Genomic DNA, 21264 nt, shown 5'->3' on the forward strand with positions numbered 1-21264 from the left:
AAGTATTAAGAAATAAGTTTAATATTTTTATCTGCTTGTACTTCGAGGCTAATAAGAATATGGTGTTAGGCAACAGCAGTAACGCTCTGTTCCTTCCCTCTGTGCCATAGAAGCAATGCCATCTGTTCTGCTGGTTTGTCAGAACCATTTGTGAGACCACCCTGTGAACCAGACCAAGGGACCCGACCCAGCTTCGTTCTTTATTTGTGGGGAGAGGGGGAGGACTGTTCAGGCCGGATAAGTTCCCTGATCTGATCCACAAATGCTGTGTCAGCACAAGTGCTCAGGGATGGTGGAGTGGCTGCAATAAGAACACAGATCAAGAATATCTAAAGTTAGTACTGCTGCCAAGTGCTGCGTGTCATGAGACAAACCCTCACACGCAGTCCCAATCACTGGGCACGGCCACGAGGGGGAACAGCTCCAGAGAAATACTCCAGCCCTGCTGTCAGATCTGTGCTCTTCACAAACACCAGTAAAAACCCCTGTGAACTGCCTGTGAGTGAACAGATGGTATCTCAAGGAAAAATGCTGCAAATACATTGCTGTACAGTAACTTTAGAAGAAAACCTATCATGAGGCTGATCAGTAGTGAAACTTGGAGAAAGTAAGCCTGAAAAGTAAATAATGAGGATTATTGCAAGTGATAAATACAGGGCTAATGGATTATTTGCTACAGGATTTTCTCTTGTTAGCCTTAGTTTTAAAGACACATTTTTCACTCAGTAAAGAGAAGGATAATCACTTCAAAGGATTACTATCTGAAAGAAGTGATATGCAATAGTAAATCATCAGGAAAAACAGACTAAAATATACTTCAAGTAAAAGATAATCTTTAAAACACTCAGACAACAATTAATCAATTTATCCCCTCCCCACAATTCATACCAGTAACTCTGAAAGCAATCTATCCACTAGTGATGATTGTTTTCTAAGCCATGGCCCTGACAAATATACTTTTTAGTCTCAGATATAAGGAAAGCTACAAAAGGTTAAAAAATGTGGGTATAGTTCAGATAAACATCTAAGAGTTTGAAAATTCATCTGAATGCTTTCTGTCAGAAAAAAATGTGCTGTAAGTCTCATGAGAAAAAGGCTTATTTGCGATGTTATTGGCACTTTTATTTCTGTTCTCAGCTGAGAGCAGTCAACTTCTCACATGGTGTTTTGTCTTCAAGAGTTGTGGGGAAAAAGTTCAGTTCTAAATATAGAAGATTACAGTGAGACTTATCCCATGTAAACTGACTTTGCCTCTTGTTACTAAAAGAGACAATGGGATGGTAAAGTAAAATTTTGGTTAGCACTGAAGAGTTGCATGCAGTTAAAGAAGAAATAATTGTTTTCATTTTACAAGATTAAAAAATCTGCATATATTCAACTTGAAAGACAAATTCTGATTTTTAGGTATACAGCACTAATTCAAAAATGCCTCTCAATTAACTTGACTGACAACCACCAAGTTCCTATGGCAGTGCCTAGAAATAAAGCTTGACTGTACACAGCAGTAGGACTAGGGTTTGAACAATGGATGGAGTAAATTGCCTACCATCAATAAATTACTTCCTAAACTTACATTTCGTTTCCAAAATGCCTTAGAAATTTATCAGTCTTTCATTTTAAGTCAGTGGGACGTAGTCTCCAATATTAGTTCTGAAAATAAAACTTGAACTTTTAAATTAATTAGACTTGTTTAAATATTTTTACCAGCAGTTTTACATGACAAATATACATATGTGCAGGGAAAGGCTACAATGTACATGTAAATTTTGAGCGCTCTGCCTCACCAAGGCCAGCTGGAGAAACAGCACATCTCTTCCATAATGGCAATTCTCCCTTTGGACAGATCAGGTTGGGGTTTTGTTTCTGAAACAAATAGGTTTGGTTTATACTTCCTTGGACTAGCTCTACTGGGAGATCGTTAACATTTCTAATGTCACAGACTTCCACATCAACAAAGATGGCTAATATCTACAGAACATAGTCTGATAAATACTCCTTTTGCCAGCAGTGCTGTCTTAAACCACCCTTGCCTCCAGGGGTCCTTGTTCCTTCCTTTTCTTTCTGCCTTGTTGCCCCCAAAGAACTCTTTGGAGGGGTGGTGGAAGTGGTGTGGAGAATACAGGTTTTAACCTGCATCAACTCCCTAATCTGTTTTACCACAAAATTCCATAAGCAATCATACTTAAACGAGACAGGGACAATGATGCGGGGAATGAACAGTCAGGGATTGAGGAGTACTGACACCAGAAAAAGCACCCATCCTGTCTGACCATAAGATGTTCCTGCTACTTATGGAGGCATCCAATTAAAGGGGAGTTCTTGGGAAGCAAAAAGGTGTCAGTTAAAGATGGCAACAAAACGTGTCCCTCAAATAATTAAGTGCTCTTTTACACTGAAACCATAGGGGTCTCCTGAGTGGAACACAGTGACTTCCTTGCAAATACGCACTTTTAGCTGCTTCTTTGCAAATTCGTATTATAGCACATTCACTATATGTGCAAAACTGGGCTTGTTTGCACAGGGCTTGTGTGGTAGAGACAGTATTAAAATTTCAAAATTTTTAAAGGGTCATGTTATATGTTCAGAACTCACAGTTCAACTGGCATTTTATCTGTACACAAACTACATGGTGTTGCCCTGTTCTTCAAAAAAAAGAACATCCACCTATAAATCAGGCTTGTGTTAAGAGGACCAAGGAGCTACCCACCTCTCCTTCTCCCTTCCACCCCAGATAGAGCTGCAATTGCATGCTGCTTTTGTATGAACAAGCTTGTTGTTACTGACTCTTACAGTTTACTGGAAAATTAAAAATGAAAATATGCAGACTATTTTATAACCCCATATAAGTGTACAAACTTCCAAGATCCAGCGTGTTTGCCTATCCCCAAACCAGATACACAATATAGGTATTTGTATATAAAAATTCATATAAAAAGGCAGAATTTTAAAAGCTCTATAACACTCAAAACAGAACTCTTAAGCAGCTGCTTATTCCCCACTTTTATGAATACAAGGCTGAATTATTACTCTATATAATAGAGTACTTGTTTTTCCATGAGGTAGGAGGCAATCCCTAACACTTAGTTTGTTTACAGGTCATATCTGCCTCCCCAGTGATACTGCCAGAGCCTGGTAAGTTCTCTGAAGGGCAGTGGGACTAGACTAAGTATCTTTCACATACTGACTAGGGTATATGCTCCCTATTTAGAATCTCTATAAAGAGATTCCAAAGAATATGCTTTTGTTTTAGGGAACAGAGGCACATTTTTGTTTTCATCCTCCCCTCCCCAGTCTTTCCCTTTAGAAATTACTCTTGGTAATCCTGCATGCTTGTGGTTTTTTAATCTGTAGACAAAAACATGGAGCCAGAAGTCAGATGAAAACTCAGATGCATACATTCTTTTAAAAGAATTTCTATCTTATGTAGGCTTATATAGATGTGGTAGGAACATGGAGCCAACTGTATTATTTTTGCCAATCTGCCTTCAAGTTCAAGAGTGAATAATGTCACAGATGTATATACGCTTTTCCAGATGTGTTATGGGGTTCACAAACAACTGTGTTTGTCTGTCACCTACCCCAGCAGCTGTGAGAAATACCTGGACTCCTCAGGAGGACATACTGTATAAGATATCAACACTTTGTTTGTTTTTTAAAATAATAGAGTCTCAGAAGCATCATCAAAGAGTAGTGAGAAAAGGTTAGTGTGGATCCTGGAACAAGTTTTCTCTCAATTCTTTCCCCTGAACCTTTCCCTTCCCCATACATTTTTCCATCCCTTATGCTCTTTGGGGCCAGTTCAGGATGGAGAATCTCTCTGCAAACCTTGGCTTCATTCATAGGCAAGTAAAGCAAAGGATCAAACTTATTTGTCTGTCTAGAGCAATCAGAACTCCAAGTTTATCATTTAGAAATTGGACCATAAGCTGAGCATTCATTTGGCCTCTGTATCTCAAGGCACTTTGAGAATGGAGCTTCTGTCTTCCCTGCCTTAATCTGAGAGGGATTATTACTGAATTTGAGGACATGGTCAGACGTGTGCAGCTGATCTGTATTAAGAGATGAACTCCTTCACACTGCCTGTATTAGCCAGTCCTCTCAGATTTGCCAGCCTGAATACACATAGAACCACTCCCTAACCTGGTTCTGTCAAAATAATCTGCTTTTTGTGGCAAATTATCAGAGAACCATAGGAAAGGAATGAAAGCCAAATGCTCCTTTTTGTTGGCTCCTGTTACTCTAGGACTTGACAAGGTTCTCACTGAGAGTGAGATGGCTATTAATACCCTGATACAAAGTGAATTAATACCATAATTTAGAAGAAAGGAGTGAAATCTCACTAGGAAACCCTAGAAACTGTATAGCAGTTTCTTTAAAGAGAGGAACTGATGACCATTTGGAAAAATGTATTTATATTTTAATGATCTGCAAAGTTTAGCCTCTGGTAGTTCTATTTTAAAAATAATCTCTTACAATTAAAACCAGTTAACTCAGAAACTGCTGCAAGATGAAATCTATTTGATCTCTTTTCCACATTTTGAATTGCCACAAATTTTCTTTGTTGCAGAGCAACTTTCCTCCAAATATTAAATGTTGTTATCTTACATGCACAGAGAAGAGGTACAGCATCTGTTACACAGTCAAGAAACAACTGAGTGCCTTACTGCCAGGAAAGACGACTCACTTTGTACAGGAATGCTGTTTGTCTGTTAGACATGCAAGAATCCACTTAGCTTCAATTTCAGCTCATTTGTAGTTGCCAATATCTATCCTTTAAATACTTACAGCCACCACTTCTGTATTGAAAAGGTATCTGTTTTCATCTCTCATTTTAGAGTGAGACATTGTCCAAAGCATCTGGTAATGTGAACTGTGGGGCCCTGGATAGTACAGGAACTATATAACCTGGTTCAAAGGCATCCTAGATGAGAATAAAAGTGGTTCATGAGTGGTTCTTTTGGCAGCAGTGGCCCTTGGTTATCAAAAAATTCCACCTAACAAAACCACTCTATCTTGCAAGCTTGTTTTTACTCTGCATCAGTTCCCTGGGCTAGGTAGCCAAAGGACTGTACACACAGTTGCACTTGCAGAACTGAGAGTGAGATGCAGGGGCAGGAGGTCCACGGTACTTTTGTAGAATGGACTTCACAAGACACACTTGTAAACTTGACTTGACCACAGTGTATCTGAACCACAGACAGAGGACTTCAGCCTATGCAGGCACTAATCTAAACTTTTTTCAGAGCATTAATTTTCTAGACAAACATTTACAAGTGGGCTGTAGTTTCAATAATTATTTCAAAATGCTCTTTGTTTTCAGGAAACTATTGTGGGAGGACAAAAGAGGTAAAACAAGATATTTAATTTTAGATTCTACCCTTGACTGAATTGTTTATCAGTTGCCATGATCCCTATTGAGAACTAGCAAGAAGCAATAAAATGCCTAGGGTTTGAAAGATACGGTCTTCTCTAAAAACACAATCTAGGCTCAGAAACAGAGATTTCCATCACAAACTCGCATTGCTGCCATATGCATCAAAATCGATGGGTAGCCCACCTGGATCAGAACTATTTTACCATTCAGTAATGCAGATACTGGCCCACCAATTCCCCGTGACTTAGAGTGGATGTACGCTGTAGGCATTTTTAGAGCTTATGCAAGCACAGCCAGCCTAGCTGTAAAGCAGCTGTATCAGCTGTCGTTAGCAGAACCCTTGCAGCACAGATTTCATTGCAGGGGTACATGATGTTCTACAGAAGTGAATTAAATACTTGAAAAGTTTAGCCAGCTCCAAGATCTGTTTCTGTCCAGCTGTTCTGCCAGTAGATGGTCATTGTAACTGGTATTTTAACAATACAACTTCAGTTACAGGGAAATACCATTTGTCTTGGCTGCTCCCAGAAATCACAGAACTTACAAAGCAAACTGTGTCCCAAGGTACCGTATTCTTGTTCAGGAGGGTTCTGTTGCCACGATTCTCATCGTTTGTATGGACAATTTAATGCAAAAAATTAAAAGTCTCATTTGATTAATATGAACCCTGCCCAAATAAACAAGATCCATAAATGCAAAGGTTAGACTGCCAGGAAGTACTTCTCTGGGCCTGAAACTGAGGCTGTGGCTGTACTGACCTTTCCTAGGTGGTAAATATTGACTGAAGCAGTTCCCATTTTCACTCCTTAGGCGCTTTCAGTTCCCAGGTACTCCTTCTCACCAAGGTGCCATCTTTGCTGTTGTGCCATCACTAACACTTTTGTGGTACCAGAGTGAATCATATCAGGGAATTGATTCAGCTAAAAAATAAAAGCAACCACAAGCAAGTGTCTGTGCTGGCAAAAGGGATGAGGCAACAAGTGAAAGAGACTGCAACAAGAAGCAGGAGGCAACGACTTGATACCTTGGTTGGAACTACAGGTATCATGTGAGCCTTGAAAACACACACTGGTGTCTATGCTAACAGAGGATCTGGAATTGTAATGGGGTGAAATTACTGGTGAGTGAGAATAGCTCAATGAAAGAGCTCAGAATAGACATCAAGTCAGCTTTCACAGTCCCTTGCCTTAGTTATCTCCACACTATTCCTTTCAAGAAAGAAAGCATTTAACATGTTTGAATTCAATGCTACAGTAGTTTATTCAGTAGCTTTGCACGTCTCTGAGAAATGTGTGCTATTTGTTTCAAGAATAATTAGTGCCAAGAATATACTGACAACATAGTTTGAACACAGTGTCATTCCAATACACCGATGAGACTCAAGGACAGGCAGCAACTTCCTTAACTGATGGTCATTCAATACCCCTTTTCAGCATTCTTCAGTTCACATCCCATCTCGATTACATATAATACATTTGATGAAAAATGTCACGCAGTCACCATGAAGTACTGGATATCAGCTCCTTCTTAGGCACACAAATTAAAAATTTCAAACAGAAAAGAGCTTGAGGCAAAATTCCTTGACTAAATAGCTTTTAGGTTTGTGAGAACTTAGATCCGAAGCATGTTACTTTAATCCATCTAATTCAATCAGCATTTCATCCTTTATAAGTAATTCGGTCTAAAGCTTCATAGTCAACTAGTGAAAACTTGAAACAATGCTGATCTTCATTTTAAACAATCTCCTGTCAACAATCACATCTAAGAAAGTATATCGCTACTTCCCATATTTGTAGTGGGCAGATCTGAATTCAGGACATCATCCAGGATCTCAGAATCATATCTAAATCACCAATAAAAGCACTCATGGAGATAGTAAATCATTTACTCTGACATTTATATCCCTTTATGGAACACCAATTCCAGATCCCTGACTATTTTAACTTTCGTCTCACCAGTTCATCCACAACACATTCTTTAAGCTGCTTTACGTAAAGTTTTTCTTTCTCTCATGTCTTGATTATAACACGAATCCACTTTGAACTTCCTCCTTCTTTACCACATCCATCCTTATCTCTCACAGAGAGCACAAAAAGCATAAAAATATGTACTCCAGTTCCCCTCTATTCTTGTGAAAAATGGGTCAGTCAGCTTTGTGCTCCTCCCTGCCTTTCACCCTTTGTACGGTTATATCCTGTTCTACTGTTCAGCTTTGTTCTCTTAGATGGTAAACTCTTCATAGCAGATGCTCCATACAATCTTAACACTTTGCCTATTTTGGATTTTGCTACCATATAGATAATAAAATTATATTCCACACAGATCTGAATTTCATCCGTATCAACCAAAAAACCCCAAACCTGTGCATAACTGCTGATGTTTTTGAGTCAGAAATGTAATGCCAGAATCTATTTTTAGACACTGTGTTAAGTTTCACTCACTTTTGATAATCTGCATTTTCCTTTTGTGGAGTTATGTTTTGTTTATAGCTTAGAAATTGTGTGTGAGATCTCATGGGATGACCTTTAAAATAAACCAACCTTAACAGTTTGATCTCCACAGTGGCGTGGGAGTCTAAAGATGTGGTTGAAGATACCTGTTTCTCGTTAGAAGGAAACTAATGACAGATCATGCCACTTCCTCACTTATCAAGGAAGATCCTCTTGATGCTAGTTTTATGTTAAACTACAGCAGTTCACCATGCACTGGGGGTGTATTTCAAGTTGTTGACAGAGCTCAATACTGCATATTGTTCATTAAATAATCTATACAAATTAACAGAATAAATTTAATAGTTATGCAAAGCTTATCAACTTGTCTGCAAAATACCGAGCAGTCAATAAATGGGAAGTATACTGGAGAGAAATATGCCAGACATTTCCCAGTTCCATTTCTTCAATCACAAGGAAGCATAACAGATAATTGCATGTATTGGTTGGGATCTTCTCATCACACTAATTTCTGTGATAATTTGCATAGAAATGTCAAAGAATGAAAATTTTAGGAGATCAGCTACATCACAAACAGTAACAGTACGAACTCCACAGATGCCCTTATCACTGACCCCAAGTCTTGATCTGGACATACTGTACTTGAAAGGACTAAGAAGTATTTTAATTGCCCTCTTCTTTTTCTGCCACTGGTGTTTGTGCTGAGGTTGTCAACAGGATGTTTCATGCTAAGAACTGGAATGTACCCAGCAGCTCATTCTACTTTATTTAAAACATCCTTACTATCTGCATAGGTATTATTGTGAGTGCAGACTGCTAGAGCAATGCAAGAAGAAATAGAGTTAGTTGTTTTCTGTGAGTTTAGGATCCATGTCAGTACAATGGCAGTGTGCACATGGGGTTCTAAAGTACAGGGGAAGTGAGAAGAGTGAACTGTGTGGGTGAAATGTTCTCTCCGAACAGGTGATCCAGTGAATTCACAGGCTGGGCTGAGAGGAAAATAGTACACAATGGGAACAAGGCAGTGATAGGTGAAGATGTGAGGTTTTCTAACAGGATGAGGTTAGCTCTTCCTTTCATGACAATACATCAACCCTTTCTGTAAAATCTCCTCTTCATCTAAATTACCTTTTTTTTTTTTAATTAAGAAGTATGAAGAAAATAACAAAGTGGAGGTGGATCAAATCTGTTTGTCTTCAGTGCGTTTCTCTATAAAATTAAATGGAAACTCTATCCCCTATCATACTTTGAGCTGTGTTTGCTTCTGTGGCATAAGGCATCATTTTAAATAAATGCTGTGTTACATATTTTGTCTCTAACAAAGAATTGAGAATCCTCCTACAGACTCCCAAGAATTAAAATACCGAATATGAACATGAAAATGGGTAAATGCTGAATCTACAGGTAAAGTGCTGTGCCAGTACTACTGTACAGGAAGACATTAGTGACTAGTTTTCTTTTTTTTTTCCTCTCTATTTATCCCTTAACCCAGCATTGCTGTCCTTATAGGACATGCACATTCTCAAGTCATGCTGCCTAGTCTTGCACGTCACCCATACTAGTGAGCAAACTGATTTTACAGCCTACACTGCAACATTTGCCATGCTGATAAAACTTAATGGGAGAGAAGGTAATTTATTAAATCACTATTAGTTCAGTATTCACAATGCAATATTTCTGTAGCCTAGAGGCTATAAACTTTCTAAGAACTACAACTGTTTTCCATGTTCAAGCAGAACAAAATATGAAAGCTGCTATTAGTTGTAGTAAGAGAATGTCACAGGGTGACACAGTAAACTAGAATTACCATGCCACTTACATGATAGGTAGGCATCTGTAGCTAACTGTACACTGATTTACTGGCTTAATCCTGCAGTCTCAATATTCCACCTCTCTGAAATCATATAATTCTCATGCCCTTGTGAACACTCCATCTTCCATTCATTCCCATCTAAGGATCTGAACACTTAATGTTCAATTAACTTCTGAAAAAAACCCAAATCCTTACAAAAACCCCTTTTGTATGCCATACAGGGGAAATAAATGCACACTTCTGCTTGAGTGAAACTGTCTCATAGTGTTTTTAACACTCTTCAGATCTCATGGGTTTTGTGGTTCATATAGGTACCACTTCTTAGAAATGTTTACTTATGTTCTGCCTGGTGTTCAGGATTTGGCTCTATTTCGGCACAGAAGAAAACAATGACAATGGTTTCAGTTATTAAATTTTTTGTTGCCTGGGATTTCTATATGAGTATGTAACTAGAACAGATATGCAGATGGCCAGGAAATTCACCTTAAATTTTATAACGATTCAGAGAGCTAATAAAACAGTAAACTACAACAACAACAAAGTTTTTGCTACCAGAGAAACGTAAAGAAAAATGCAGTAGCTAATTTTCTAAGTAAATAAGCATACACTGAATCAAACCATGTAAGTCACCAAGAAGCTTCCCAACAAAATATGATTAGAGCCTGATTTTTTTTTTTTTTACCTCAAAAAGATAATCTTTTCCAACACTGGAAATTAAAAAAGGTAAAAATGTACTAGCTTTTATTTTAATATCTTTGTAACTCTCACTTTTCTCAGACCACAATGAGGGAAACCACTTTATCAGTTTCTGTTTAAGAAGTCTGACATAAAGCTCTCTGACCAACTGCTAACAATCCTTGCTGACACTTGTGCACAGACAGTGGCAAGTACACAGGCATGCATGGCACGTGCAGCAGCCTAACACTGCATAGATAAGTTTGCAAAGCCATGGAAAACAGGACTAGGAAAGGTAGCATGTTTATATAGTTTTAAAATAGCTAAAAAGTTGAAGATCTGTACTCAAATCCAGTTCTGTCAGCTCTATGCAATAGAATACTAATCAAAAAATCCATGTTCTCTCTTAAACATAGATTATATTAATTTCATTTTTCACAATGACATAAGCATTAAAAAATGTATGGAGCTTATCAAGGAAAAATAAGTTAAAATGAGTAAAGTGTCAGATTTGTACTACTCTCTAAACTCTGTAAACTCTCTCTTTACTCTGTAAACTCTCACAAGAGGATCTCTCTCAGACAATAATTTTCTAAAAATGAAAAACAGAGACTCTTTCACCATGCCAGGGCAAAGGAAAAGTATTTATTTATTTAACTAATAGATATTTAACAGCAGATTCACATTAACTCCTGCAACAGTTTCATGTGGGAGCTAAGTGAACACCACAAGTGATGTATATTTTTTTAAGCCTCTCTCATAAAAGCCACTGAGGTTAGTGCTCCTTTGAGCACGGATGACTGAACTAGACTCCCTCTGAAGCAATTCTTCTCCTTAACTGACCTAGGCAACTGTTGTTTAACAACACACAAGGCACTCCCTCCTCACCAAAGACTTACTTTTCATGTTTAGCTTTTAATGTTTTTCATCAGCTTTGTCATCAGCAACTCTGAATAAAAGCCTCAAACATTGGCCTCCTGCACTGTGGTACAGATGGAACTTAAGCCTTCCAGGCCATCTCACTGACATCACATCTTGACTCAGAGTCCAAATATAAGCAGATTCCTGTTTAATAAAGCAATAGTTCCCATTATGCTGAGCTCCTAGGTTTGATTAAAGAAGTAGGAATAAAATGCTTTTGTGAATTAAGATGTTTTTCTAGCTAACACCTGTTTGGGACCTCTTGCAATCTTGCCAGTTGACATGTTCGAAAAGAATGTTTTCTGCGGGTCATAACGGGCAAGTAAAAACCAAACAACATCCTACCTCCCCCTCCTTCCCCAGCAGCCCAAGGTATGCTCATCCTTTGAATCAGCAAGCAGCTGAGCTGACATGTGGTTCACTTGCCAGTTTCTGAAACTGCAGTACTGGGGAACTCTAGGATTTTGATATTCAAACTCTGTATTTGAACCGCCAACATTTAACCTCACATTCCAGGGCGGGGTTGGGCTCAGAGCCCAGGACATTCCAAAAAGCATTCCAACCAGCAAGGCCCTGGAGGTAGCCCCACAGTGAGTGCATCCACGCTAAAGGCTAGTAAAAATATCTCTGCGTTCCCATTCAGGTTTCTCGTAATCAGAGTACATGCAGGCTAAAGGGAGAACAAGCTACAGTTCTGTCAACAGCCACAGACCATACTTTGGCAGGTATCATTACAAATACTTTCTGCAGCATCAATATCAAGTAAAAAATAAAACTGCTTTTTTGTTCACTGACAGTAGCCCTGGGAAAGAAGAAACCAATTGCACCACTGAGTTCCATATGATTAATAGTGAAACATTTTCACTAAGCAAATACTTAAAATAGAGCACAGTTCTGATCAGTATTGACCAAGTACCATATTCACACCACATTAAAACTGAGAAAAAAATTCTGAAAAGTGAGGCTAAATATCCTCCAACCCAACTGTGGTCTCAATTGCCACCCTATGCAAGAATGTAGAAGTGCAATGGCTGGATCACTAAATACTGCAGAAGTCAGCATATTTTTGGGAAGAAAAAAAAACCTGCCACCTTCTGTTTATGGTAAGTACAGCAGAGAACAGAAGCACAGGAGAAACTAATACAGAGTCACCACTGTTGTTTGCTCTTTAAAAGTAATCTGAATAGAACAATTTCTAGAAGAAAAGCACTGGTCACTGAAGTAATTACTTTAAAATCAGTGCTGAAAAGGGAACATACATGATAAATACAATTATTCTATCTGGTTAGGGTGAATTGAATTATCGAAGTAGGATAAATCATTACACATTAGTTGTAACAGATTTAAGAGGAATGAAAGTATGTAACAGAAAATTAAATCACAACATTCTGACATGCGCATAGAGACATATATACAATTGCAACTTTTCTTTGGTTCTTTTTGAGATCCATAAAGAGTGTCAAGCATGTTAGGCTTTCTAGCCACTTGTCAGAATTTAGTCCTTTTATATTTAGCATTGAAAGCTCATCCCAACAGAGTGACTCCTCACTCACTTTTACAGGCTCTGTTTGTCCTATCCATAACTACAGCACAGACAACTCCATTAATGTGTACAACCAGTGCAGTGAGCTACACATTGGCAACCACATAATAATTTCAGGAAGGATTTGAAAACATGCACTTATTAGAAAACAGAAACATCCTCTCAGATTTTAGCACCCATTTGATTTAATATAAATACAATATATACACTTTGCAGACTTGTGTTAACACAGCATTTGCTTCAGCTCATAGTGAACTACGTAGCCAGTGTTATCCAGCTCTCTCCATCAACCAAACCACGGTTTGCCGGTAAAGCACCTACATGCTGGGTACTCATACAACCTTTCTTTAGGTATCAAACTTCAACTACAGTTCCATGTGAATTTTTGACAGCATGCTGCAGAAATCTGCTCAGCTGTTCAAATAAACCAAAGATTTCCACATTCTCAAGCACCACTGGAACACCTGGCTCTCACCATAATCCTGTGCTCTGAATTGCATTAAGTCACTTGCTGGAAGGAAACAATACAAAAAGTCTACGTAGGCTGTACCTCACTAAGGAGGCAGGAGGATGAGTATTTGCATCATGTGACAAAATATGAGGAGAAAAAAAAAAGGTACAAGTACTGTTATGAGGGCCTTGGCTCCCAGTCCATTTTAACTTCCACCAATCCATAGTAATTGCTGCCATACAAGTCTACACTGTATTTAGACACCATCACCTATAATATCCAAAGGTTCAATTTTCATTTTAGACAACCAATGATGACAAGAGACAAAGCCAGATTCTTCTAAGTGACAGGAAAAGAGGCAGTGGGCACAAATTGAAATAAAGGATATTCTATGCAGTAGAAGAAAAAGAACCCCCACTTTTGTTTATCATAAGGGTGCTCAAACACCAGAACAGGTTGCCAAGAGAGGTTGTGGAATCTCAGTCCTGGAAAATGCGTGAAACCCAGTTAGACACAGTCCTGGGAAACTTGCTCCAGTTTGCTCTTCTTTGAGCACGGGGTTTGGATCAGATGATCTTCAGAGGTCCTTTCTACACCCAAACATTCTATGATTCTATTAGATCAGACCTTGCAAGTCACACTGCTAACAGGACCTAACAACTACTTTTTCTCTATTTTGATGGTCCCAAACAGTTCTGACAAAAACAAGGTACCCAGATAGAACTCACAATAGGAAAATTGCTACTTCTGAAATTTCTGATTAATACTGCAAATTCTTTTGCTGCTTTGGAGTAGCACTTAAGTTATATCAAATGTAAGCATATTTAACTGCACTTACTGCAATGTCCAAAATGAACATGAAAAGCTTTCTTCTTAGACTGCATATATTTACTATACATTACTCTGATGTGAACAGCAGACATTTTATCTCTGAATACACAATTTTTAATTTCACAGCTCTGAACTGGTGAGATACTGTTCTTCCTTTTTCAAAGAATGGTTTAGTGTCAGGACTATCACTTGAGGAAAAGATTCAAAATTTTATATAGGAAGAGTATTTCTGAACAACATCCAAATGAATTATATTTTGTACATTTTTATACAAAGTACTTTAGAGATCATGGCATGATATATTCCTGTCATTTTGTTTTCAGACCAGAACTGATAATCTCACGATCCCTCATGCTGTTAAGGGAAATTAAACCACTGTTTAAATAAACTGTTAGTAAATGAAATCCCTGAATTCTTTCGGCATTCTTTTGGGGATTCAGAACTCTCATTAAAATTAGACAAGCTCAGCTGGATTGCTGTGAATCAGACTGGGTCTGTATCCTCTCTTGGCATATGGCAGGTACTTATAGTTTACTTTAATAGGAAGTTGCGATGATGGAAAATGAAGAGAACATGTATCTTTGATTGAGACCACCAGTATCACCAACAGCTAATTACTGAGACAAACAAGGTCACATTTCAGGAACATAAAAGGCCATATTTGGATTCCCATTATTGCAAGTAATATACTTGCAGACATTTACGAGGACTTTCAAGTTCAAAAGAATAAAACATCTGAAAGTGCCTTCATTCAACAAATTCATGGCTACCAGACTGGCTTCAATTCCCCACTGGAAAGACATAATTATAATACCTAAGACCAGGAAAGGATGGTTAATTCTATTGTCATGTTTCTGAAGAGAAAAATGTAGTTGAAACTATGAAAGAACAATGTTATTTTAATGCTTAGTGTTACAATTGTTAAGTCCTTCTCTCTGCAAAAACTTTTTCTTGATACCTGATGGGCGTAAACAAAGCTTGCAAGGCATGCATAAAACTCATAATTTTCCTACATTAATTTTTCTAACTACATAGTTGCATAAGGAATCCATCTGCTTATAGATGATATATTAATATTAATACATCACTTACCAGCACACCATAGATTTCTTAAAAACAAGTAATAAAACCAATGACAAAATTGCTTTGAAAATACCTGATATTTGAAAAAAATTTATTAATAGGGATAATCTTCTCCATGTTCTTTAAAATCAAGTTCCTAATTTATCCTGTCTGAAAGGCACCATAGGGACATAGTGAGTGGTGAACAGTAAACATCCCATTGGCATTTTTCATACCTGGGGAATTCATCTGTCTCTGAGAGAATCCAAATGAAATGTGAACAACAAGATATACAAATAGGAGCTAATTTGTAGCTGCATAGGCATGAAACCTCTAATTTCCATGCTATCGTGGCATCTTAGGCACATTCCTGTCAGAAGTTTCTTCAATAAAATTAGCTTTTTTATGGGAAGGTTCAGCAAGATCTTCTCCATGGTCTTTGTTATTCAAGTGCTCCTGGTCTTCCCTCTTGCGTTTGTTAATCAGGTAATTTTCTCCCTCACACAGCTTTCCCTCTGGGACACCCAATGTTCTCAGACAGACAATAGCTGCAGCCTGTTCTGCTAGTTTCTTGGACTTGTCCCTGAAGAGCAAGCAGACAGAGCACAGGTAAAAGAAGAAACTGAAGTCTCTACACTGCCAAGAGAATTTCCTGTCTCTGATGCAACATCATAAACAAAGAGCATTTGTAGTCATCTCATAGCAGAAGAACAAAATAGGTCAGTTCCAGAAATTATTTGAATCTTGCTAGGTGTCAAGTGTTGATGCATCACTCCTGATGTAATATTCCTTGAAAATTTGTTTCTATCAGGTCTTGTGCCTCAAACACTCTTCATTTCAAAGGTACAAAGTCAATGTGTGTTTGGCCCAAGTGGTTGCAATCCTCAGAAAGTTAACTTTTACAAATCTGATCGCTAAACAAAACTAACTGAGTTATGAAGGATCACTTTTCTTGAAAGAGACTCAGGCTTAAATATACTCTGGTACGTGAACAAGTTCATTGACGCTGACAAAAGTAGGAACTGTCCCGTAATAATAAAAATTCTATCATTTCTGGGAGGTACTGCAGATCACCCATTTGTGAGATTCAGTATTTGAAAACATTTTCTTCTCAAAGTTTCATATCAGCTGAGCTTAACTTCCTAAAGTCTCTGAACAGAAAGGTTGCAAGGCAGCAGTTGTTGTGTGCATTTGTCCTCTTTAAAATGTTCAATGTGCAGTTAAATCAAGATCACCTTAGGTGTAAATACCTCAAGTCAACTCCAGTATTAATGGATGATTGTACAAGATAGCGTTGTGAAACATTAGAGCAGCCCTGGATGTAACTGCTAATGAACTGTGATCCCCAAGAAGCCACTGCACTGTCCTCTCCTTCACTATGTGTAGACACTTAATCCTGATTTCTTTTTGGGAATGGATCTGCTGTGGTGGCTGAAGACACTTCCCCCTAAACATTCCCCTCTGCCTCCTTTGGTTAGTTTCTGAACTCAACACATACAGAACTGAACTGTGTCACCTATTTGCACCCCTTCCAATAGAACTTGTGGACTAACACACGAAGTGAATTAAAATCGGTAACCATTTACTTGATTACGCTAATGCTTACTTCCTCTCGTCACAGTCAATTCTCAGAAAATTTTAAACCTTTCTCCCTCCTAGAGGTAGCTTTAGAACATAGTTTTTAGTTGACCTATATCAAAGTCAACTGGAATAGACCAGAGTGCCCTTTTATTGCAAGTTTTTTAATATTGCAAGTATTTAAGCAACATTTCAGAAACAAAAATCCAGCTGGAAAAACCATTAAGGACAGCTTACCATAGAGTTGATCGGTATTTTCGCTCAGCTACTGTCACTACTGAACAGAATAATCTATCCAATGGTCTTTGAACCTGTGGGAAAAAAAAAAATTAAAAGGGAGGGGGGGTATCAAAAAGCAGTCATGAAAGCAGTCATGTCATTTACAGAAGAAACAGCATCATCAAGATTCTTTGATAAGTGTAGAGACAAGAACAACAAGTAACAGTTTTAAAATTACTGTAATTCACACCACAAATTTAACCTCACATATTTAACAGTAAAATATAAGAAGAAATTGTTCAAACTGCAAATATTTTGATTTGCAAAAATAAAAAATAATCAAATAATGCCTCCATCTAACAAAAAAGTTGCTCCTGTCCCATACAGTTCCTACCCATAACCATGTGCAACAACAGAGAAAACATTCCAAGTCTAAATTCTTTACTTCACAGAAGTAGTAAAAGAAAGTCAGTCATTGGCTTCTATATAACGACCTGTAGTTACAGTCACTTCTTTCACACGTGAATCAAAACCAGATGAAAGGTCTGACTTTTTTTATTTTCTAATAAAATAACCTACTATTTTCATACCTATGAGTGTTAACATTTCTGAAGCTGCTTCCTCAAAGAGCTATGCCAGACTGGGAAGTAGAATTTCCTCACTACCTTGAGTCCTAAAATACCTAATTTCATAGACAAGGCAGAGGGAGTTTTGAAAGAGTTTCTTCATTGACTCACAGTTTCATAAACAGGCTGAGGATGCTTTTCTTTCCTACACCATTCCAGAAGATACATTTTTGGAGTAATCTGTGGTGGATATTCTCGCCTAGACACAAAAATTTGTGGTCAACAACTGTGCACAAAGTTCTATTTTAAAACAGACAGTGCTGCTTATTATATTACTTCTACTAGTTATTTGAGGTTTAACTTTACAGCTCAAATTATGAGAAAAATGCTCCTTCCTCATTAAATAACTCAAGTAACAGTAAGCCTGGAACTAAAGAACATCTTACAACAGCCAAATTGCACAGGAAGAGTGATGATTATGTAATGATGTACACATATTGCCTCATAAAAACTCAGTAAGTGCTGGTTTGCAAATAATTATTTTCAAAAACTGTCAGGCACTGTCAAACTCACAGTTTCTACTCACAGATGCCAGATAGTGAAAAACTTAATTTGTGTGCTTACTTGTCAAATCTAACAGCCATTTTTATTACATCTGGATCATCTACTTGGTCGCCTTCATCTTGTGTCTCAGTTTCTAAAGACATTTTCTTTGCTTCAAAAATAGCTCTTGTTTCTTCATAGAAGTCACCCATTTCAAAGACTTCACTATTCAAACAGAATTCCTTCATATTAGAGATCAGTTTATGAATTTTTGTATCACATTAAGGTAGAGAAAAATAAATACAGAAATCAATTGTGATTAAAGAGAGTATATGTGTATGGAGAATCAAATGAAAGCGTGGCTATATTCTGCACAGTGACATTATATAGTTTCTCTTTCAATTCTTATCAGACACTGTTGTGATACCAGCACTACATATGCAATTTGCAGCCTGAAAGTCCAGGCAAAATCAATCGGAAATACAGGTCTTGCAATGTCCAAGTTATTAGCTCAATCAGTAACTTGCAGGTGGATGAACTGGCAAAAAATATCTCCGTGTGACTCCTGGTGGATCAGCTCCACAAGGGCAATATGAGCAAGAAGTAGGAAAGAGATGCTTTTTCTAATTATAGTATTTAAAAATACCATAAGCAATAAACACTATAATACCCAAAACCCTCAAAATCTCAGATTTTCTGGCATCAGAATATTATTCAAAAGTGTAAATATAAGGGAGGAAGCCATCAGGATTTGAGTCAAAGGTAGGATTCTCAAGTCCTTTTAAATTTCAGATCCAGGGCAAGCTGGATCTACTTTGTAAAACTGAGACTATTAATTTTCTGCAGATAATAACAGCAATAAAACCTGCAGCACAAGAAAACTTTTACTTTCTGACTGTTATGAGAATCCTCTTTGGTACGGGGTTGTTCAATGGTAAAATGAATGCTGGCCACAAAGCCATCTCCAACGCTCCAAGCGGAAAAGCAAAGAAACTGAACAATGTTAACTTACACTTCTAAGAGAAGGCAATTTATTATGTACTGGTATGTAAATGTTTAGTCCAAAATGCAGCCCCTGTTCTCTTGCGTTCAGTACTGAGGTTAAACCTCACATGGCTGTAAAGTGCCCTCACCACCAGGAGAGAGTACCATTTTTGTCTGAAGATGCACAGGTGCATTTTAAGTAACAGAATGTTCTTCAGTTACCTGGACATGAAACAGGCTATTCAGAACAGGGCTTAAAGGACCGAGTCTGCTGACAGAAAGAAGTTTCAAAAATTTTCAAGTGTCTATCCCCCTCTCATGCACACTGCTTAAGCCAAGTTTGAAGCTGGTATTGCCTTACATGTACAAAAACTGACAAAGTTCAATTTTGGAAGCTCCTAAAGAATTGTCAGGCACAGCACATAAACCCAAAAGTTTTACACTAGATCTCTATCCAGTGTTTATGTGTATAAACTGTGACACCTCTAATTACCTGTTTAAAGGCTTGACTCTCACTCTACAATTTCTTTTCTTTACATACTATGAACTACTACAGTCAAAATAGATAGTGTGTTACCATACTAAAAAGTTTTCAACTCTTTACATTGCCAAAGTGAAAAGTAACTTGAAAAGTTTAAAAGTTGTTCCTGGATTCCATTGCTCCTTTATGACTAATGAAGGATAGCTCCTTTTATATATGAAATACAAATTCCCTTCATTGTATTGAAATGTAATAATCACTGACAGAAGTATTTATAGAAAGCCAAAACTGGCAGAAGGCAATAAACTGGCAAAAAGATTGCAGTCATTTCCACTAATTTTGAACATGAAGAGAATGCTGACTAGGGTTTGCAAGAAAACAATAAATTCGTTTACAAAATATTTCAAGCTTTCAACATTTCTATCCATTTTCATACACGTAAGATATCAAACAGTTTCAGACTGTTTACAAGAACAAGGAGTCTCTTCCCCTCCATTCCATCAGAAGTATAATTATATCACACTACATGGATATCACACATGCAAGCTCAGACCTTTATTTTGGGATGGTTCAGTTTGGGATGGTTCCAAACCTGAATTCCCCTAATTCTATGTGAATTCTTTAATTCCGTGCTTATTTTATGGTTTCTCACAAAGTTTTCCTTCTTCCTTTTCTGTCCTCCCCTTTGAGAAATTTCATCCAGACTGTTTCAGATGTCCAGGATGACAAGATTAATTAAAGCTACTATATTTCCTAAAAAAAGTTGTCATTATTCATTAATACATTCCAGGTATGAAAAGCAGCACAAAAGAAGTACCTTGAAGTACCACACAGACAACCCTCATACATTATTTCGAGTTTATCTCTAAGTGTTCATTTAAAATAGACATGTGGCTGTAAATATTCCAGTAACATTAAAAACCCCACATGCAAGAGGCAAAATTAAAACCAATAAATATCCTTGGAAGGAGACAAGCTCCACACTATTAACCTCCAGACTGACACTAGAGAATGCTGAAACTTTTCTTGACCACTTAATGTAAATATTGAATAAAGGCCTGTCACTCAATGAAGCACCAATCAAAGTAGTATTTTAGTTGAAATTAGTTGAATATTTCAGGGTTAAAGATTTAAAATCTGAGCATGAAGGAAACCTGGAAAATTTACTGTGTTATTTCACATCTTACTAACTGGATTTTTTTGTTTGTACATTTTTGGGGGTTTTGCAACTTCTGAAGGTATGAAATGCCAGGCAGTGCTACAGACAGGGAAGTGATGTGCAAGTTTAACAGAGAGTATAATTCCTGTGTTTGAAGCACAAGCTTACCAGATCTCCTGTGTGGACTGTGCAGCATGTAGCTTCTTACCCTGAGCAGTTTCCAACTGTTCTCTTAACATCTGACACAAACAGTATTTTGTGTTGGTATAGTGATTATCGTATCTCACTGCCTGAAGGAGAGACACAAAGCATTTAAAAACACACCTAACAAATTTATCTTATATTTTGCTTATGTCTCTTGATAACTTTCAAAATCATTTTTGAAAGGCAAACCACAATGCAGTTTCCTCGATAACATTCAACACCACTATGAATGTGACTATAATCTGATTATTTTGGCATGACTTCATGAACAAAAATTCAACTTATCCATATACTCATGAAGAAAGAGTTGACCAGTTTACGTCACCAACTAGCAATGCACTGTTATTTTAGTAAGTAACTGGTAAATGGCAAGTTCGAATTTTTAAAAACCAAATCATTTTGAATTAATG

General features: G+C 37.5%; 1 protein-coding gene across 5 annotated transcripts in view; it reads right to left on the minus strand.

The window, feature by feature from the left end:
• Positions 1-21264, minus strand: part of DUS2 (dihydrouridine synthase 2) — a 37193-nt gene that overhangs the window by 5513 nt on the left and 10416 nt on the right. For 4 of the 5 annotated variants that reach the window (XM_027646759.1, XM_027646763.1, XM_027646760.1 and 1 more), the window contains 5 exons: positions 20819-20940; positions 18108-18251; positions 17655-17742; positions 16936-17009; positions 15200-15703 (listed from right to left, as the gene is read on the minus strand). In XM_027646759.1, the coding sequence (XP_027502560.1) occupies positions 15466-15703; positions 16936-17009; positions 17655-17742; positions 18108-18251; positions 20819-20940 (666 nt within the window). In that variant the 3' untranslated portion in view covers positions 15200-15465. Of the gene's footprint in view, positions 1-15199; positions 15704-16935; positions 17010-17654; positions 17743-18107; positions 18252-20818; positions 20941-21264 lie in introns of those variants that run through there. The other variant, XM_027646762.1, reaches the window with a different exon arrangement.

The sequence above is a fragment of the Corapipo altera genome, unplaced genomic scaffold (assembly GCF_003945725.1).
Source record: "Corapipo altera isolate COAL_440 unplaced genomic scaffold, ASM394572v1 62, whole genome shotgun sequence".
Lineage (NCBI taxonomy): Eukaryota > Metazoa > Chordata > Aves > Passeriformes > Pipridae > Corapipo > Corapipo altera.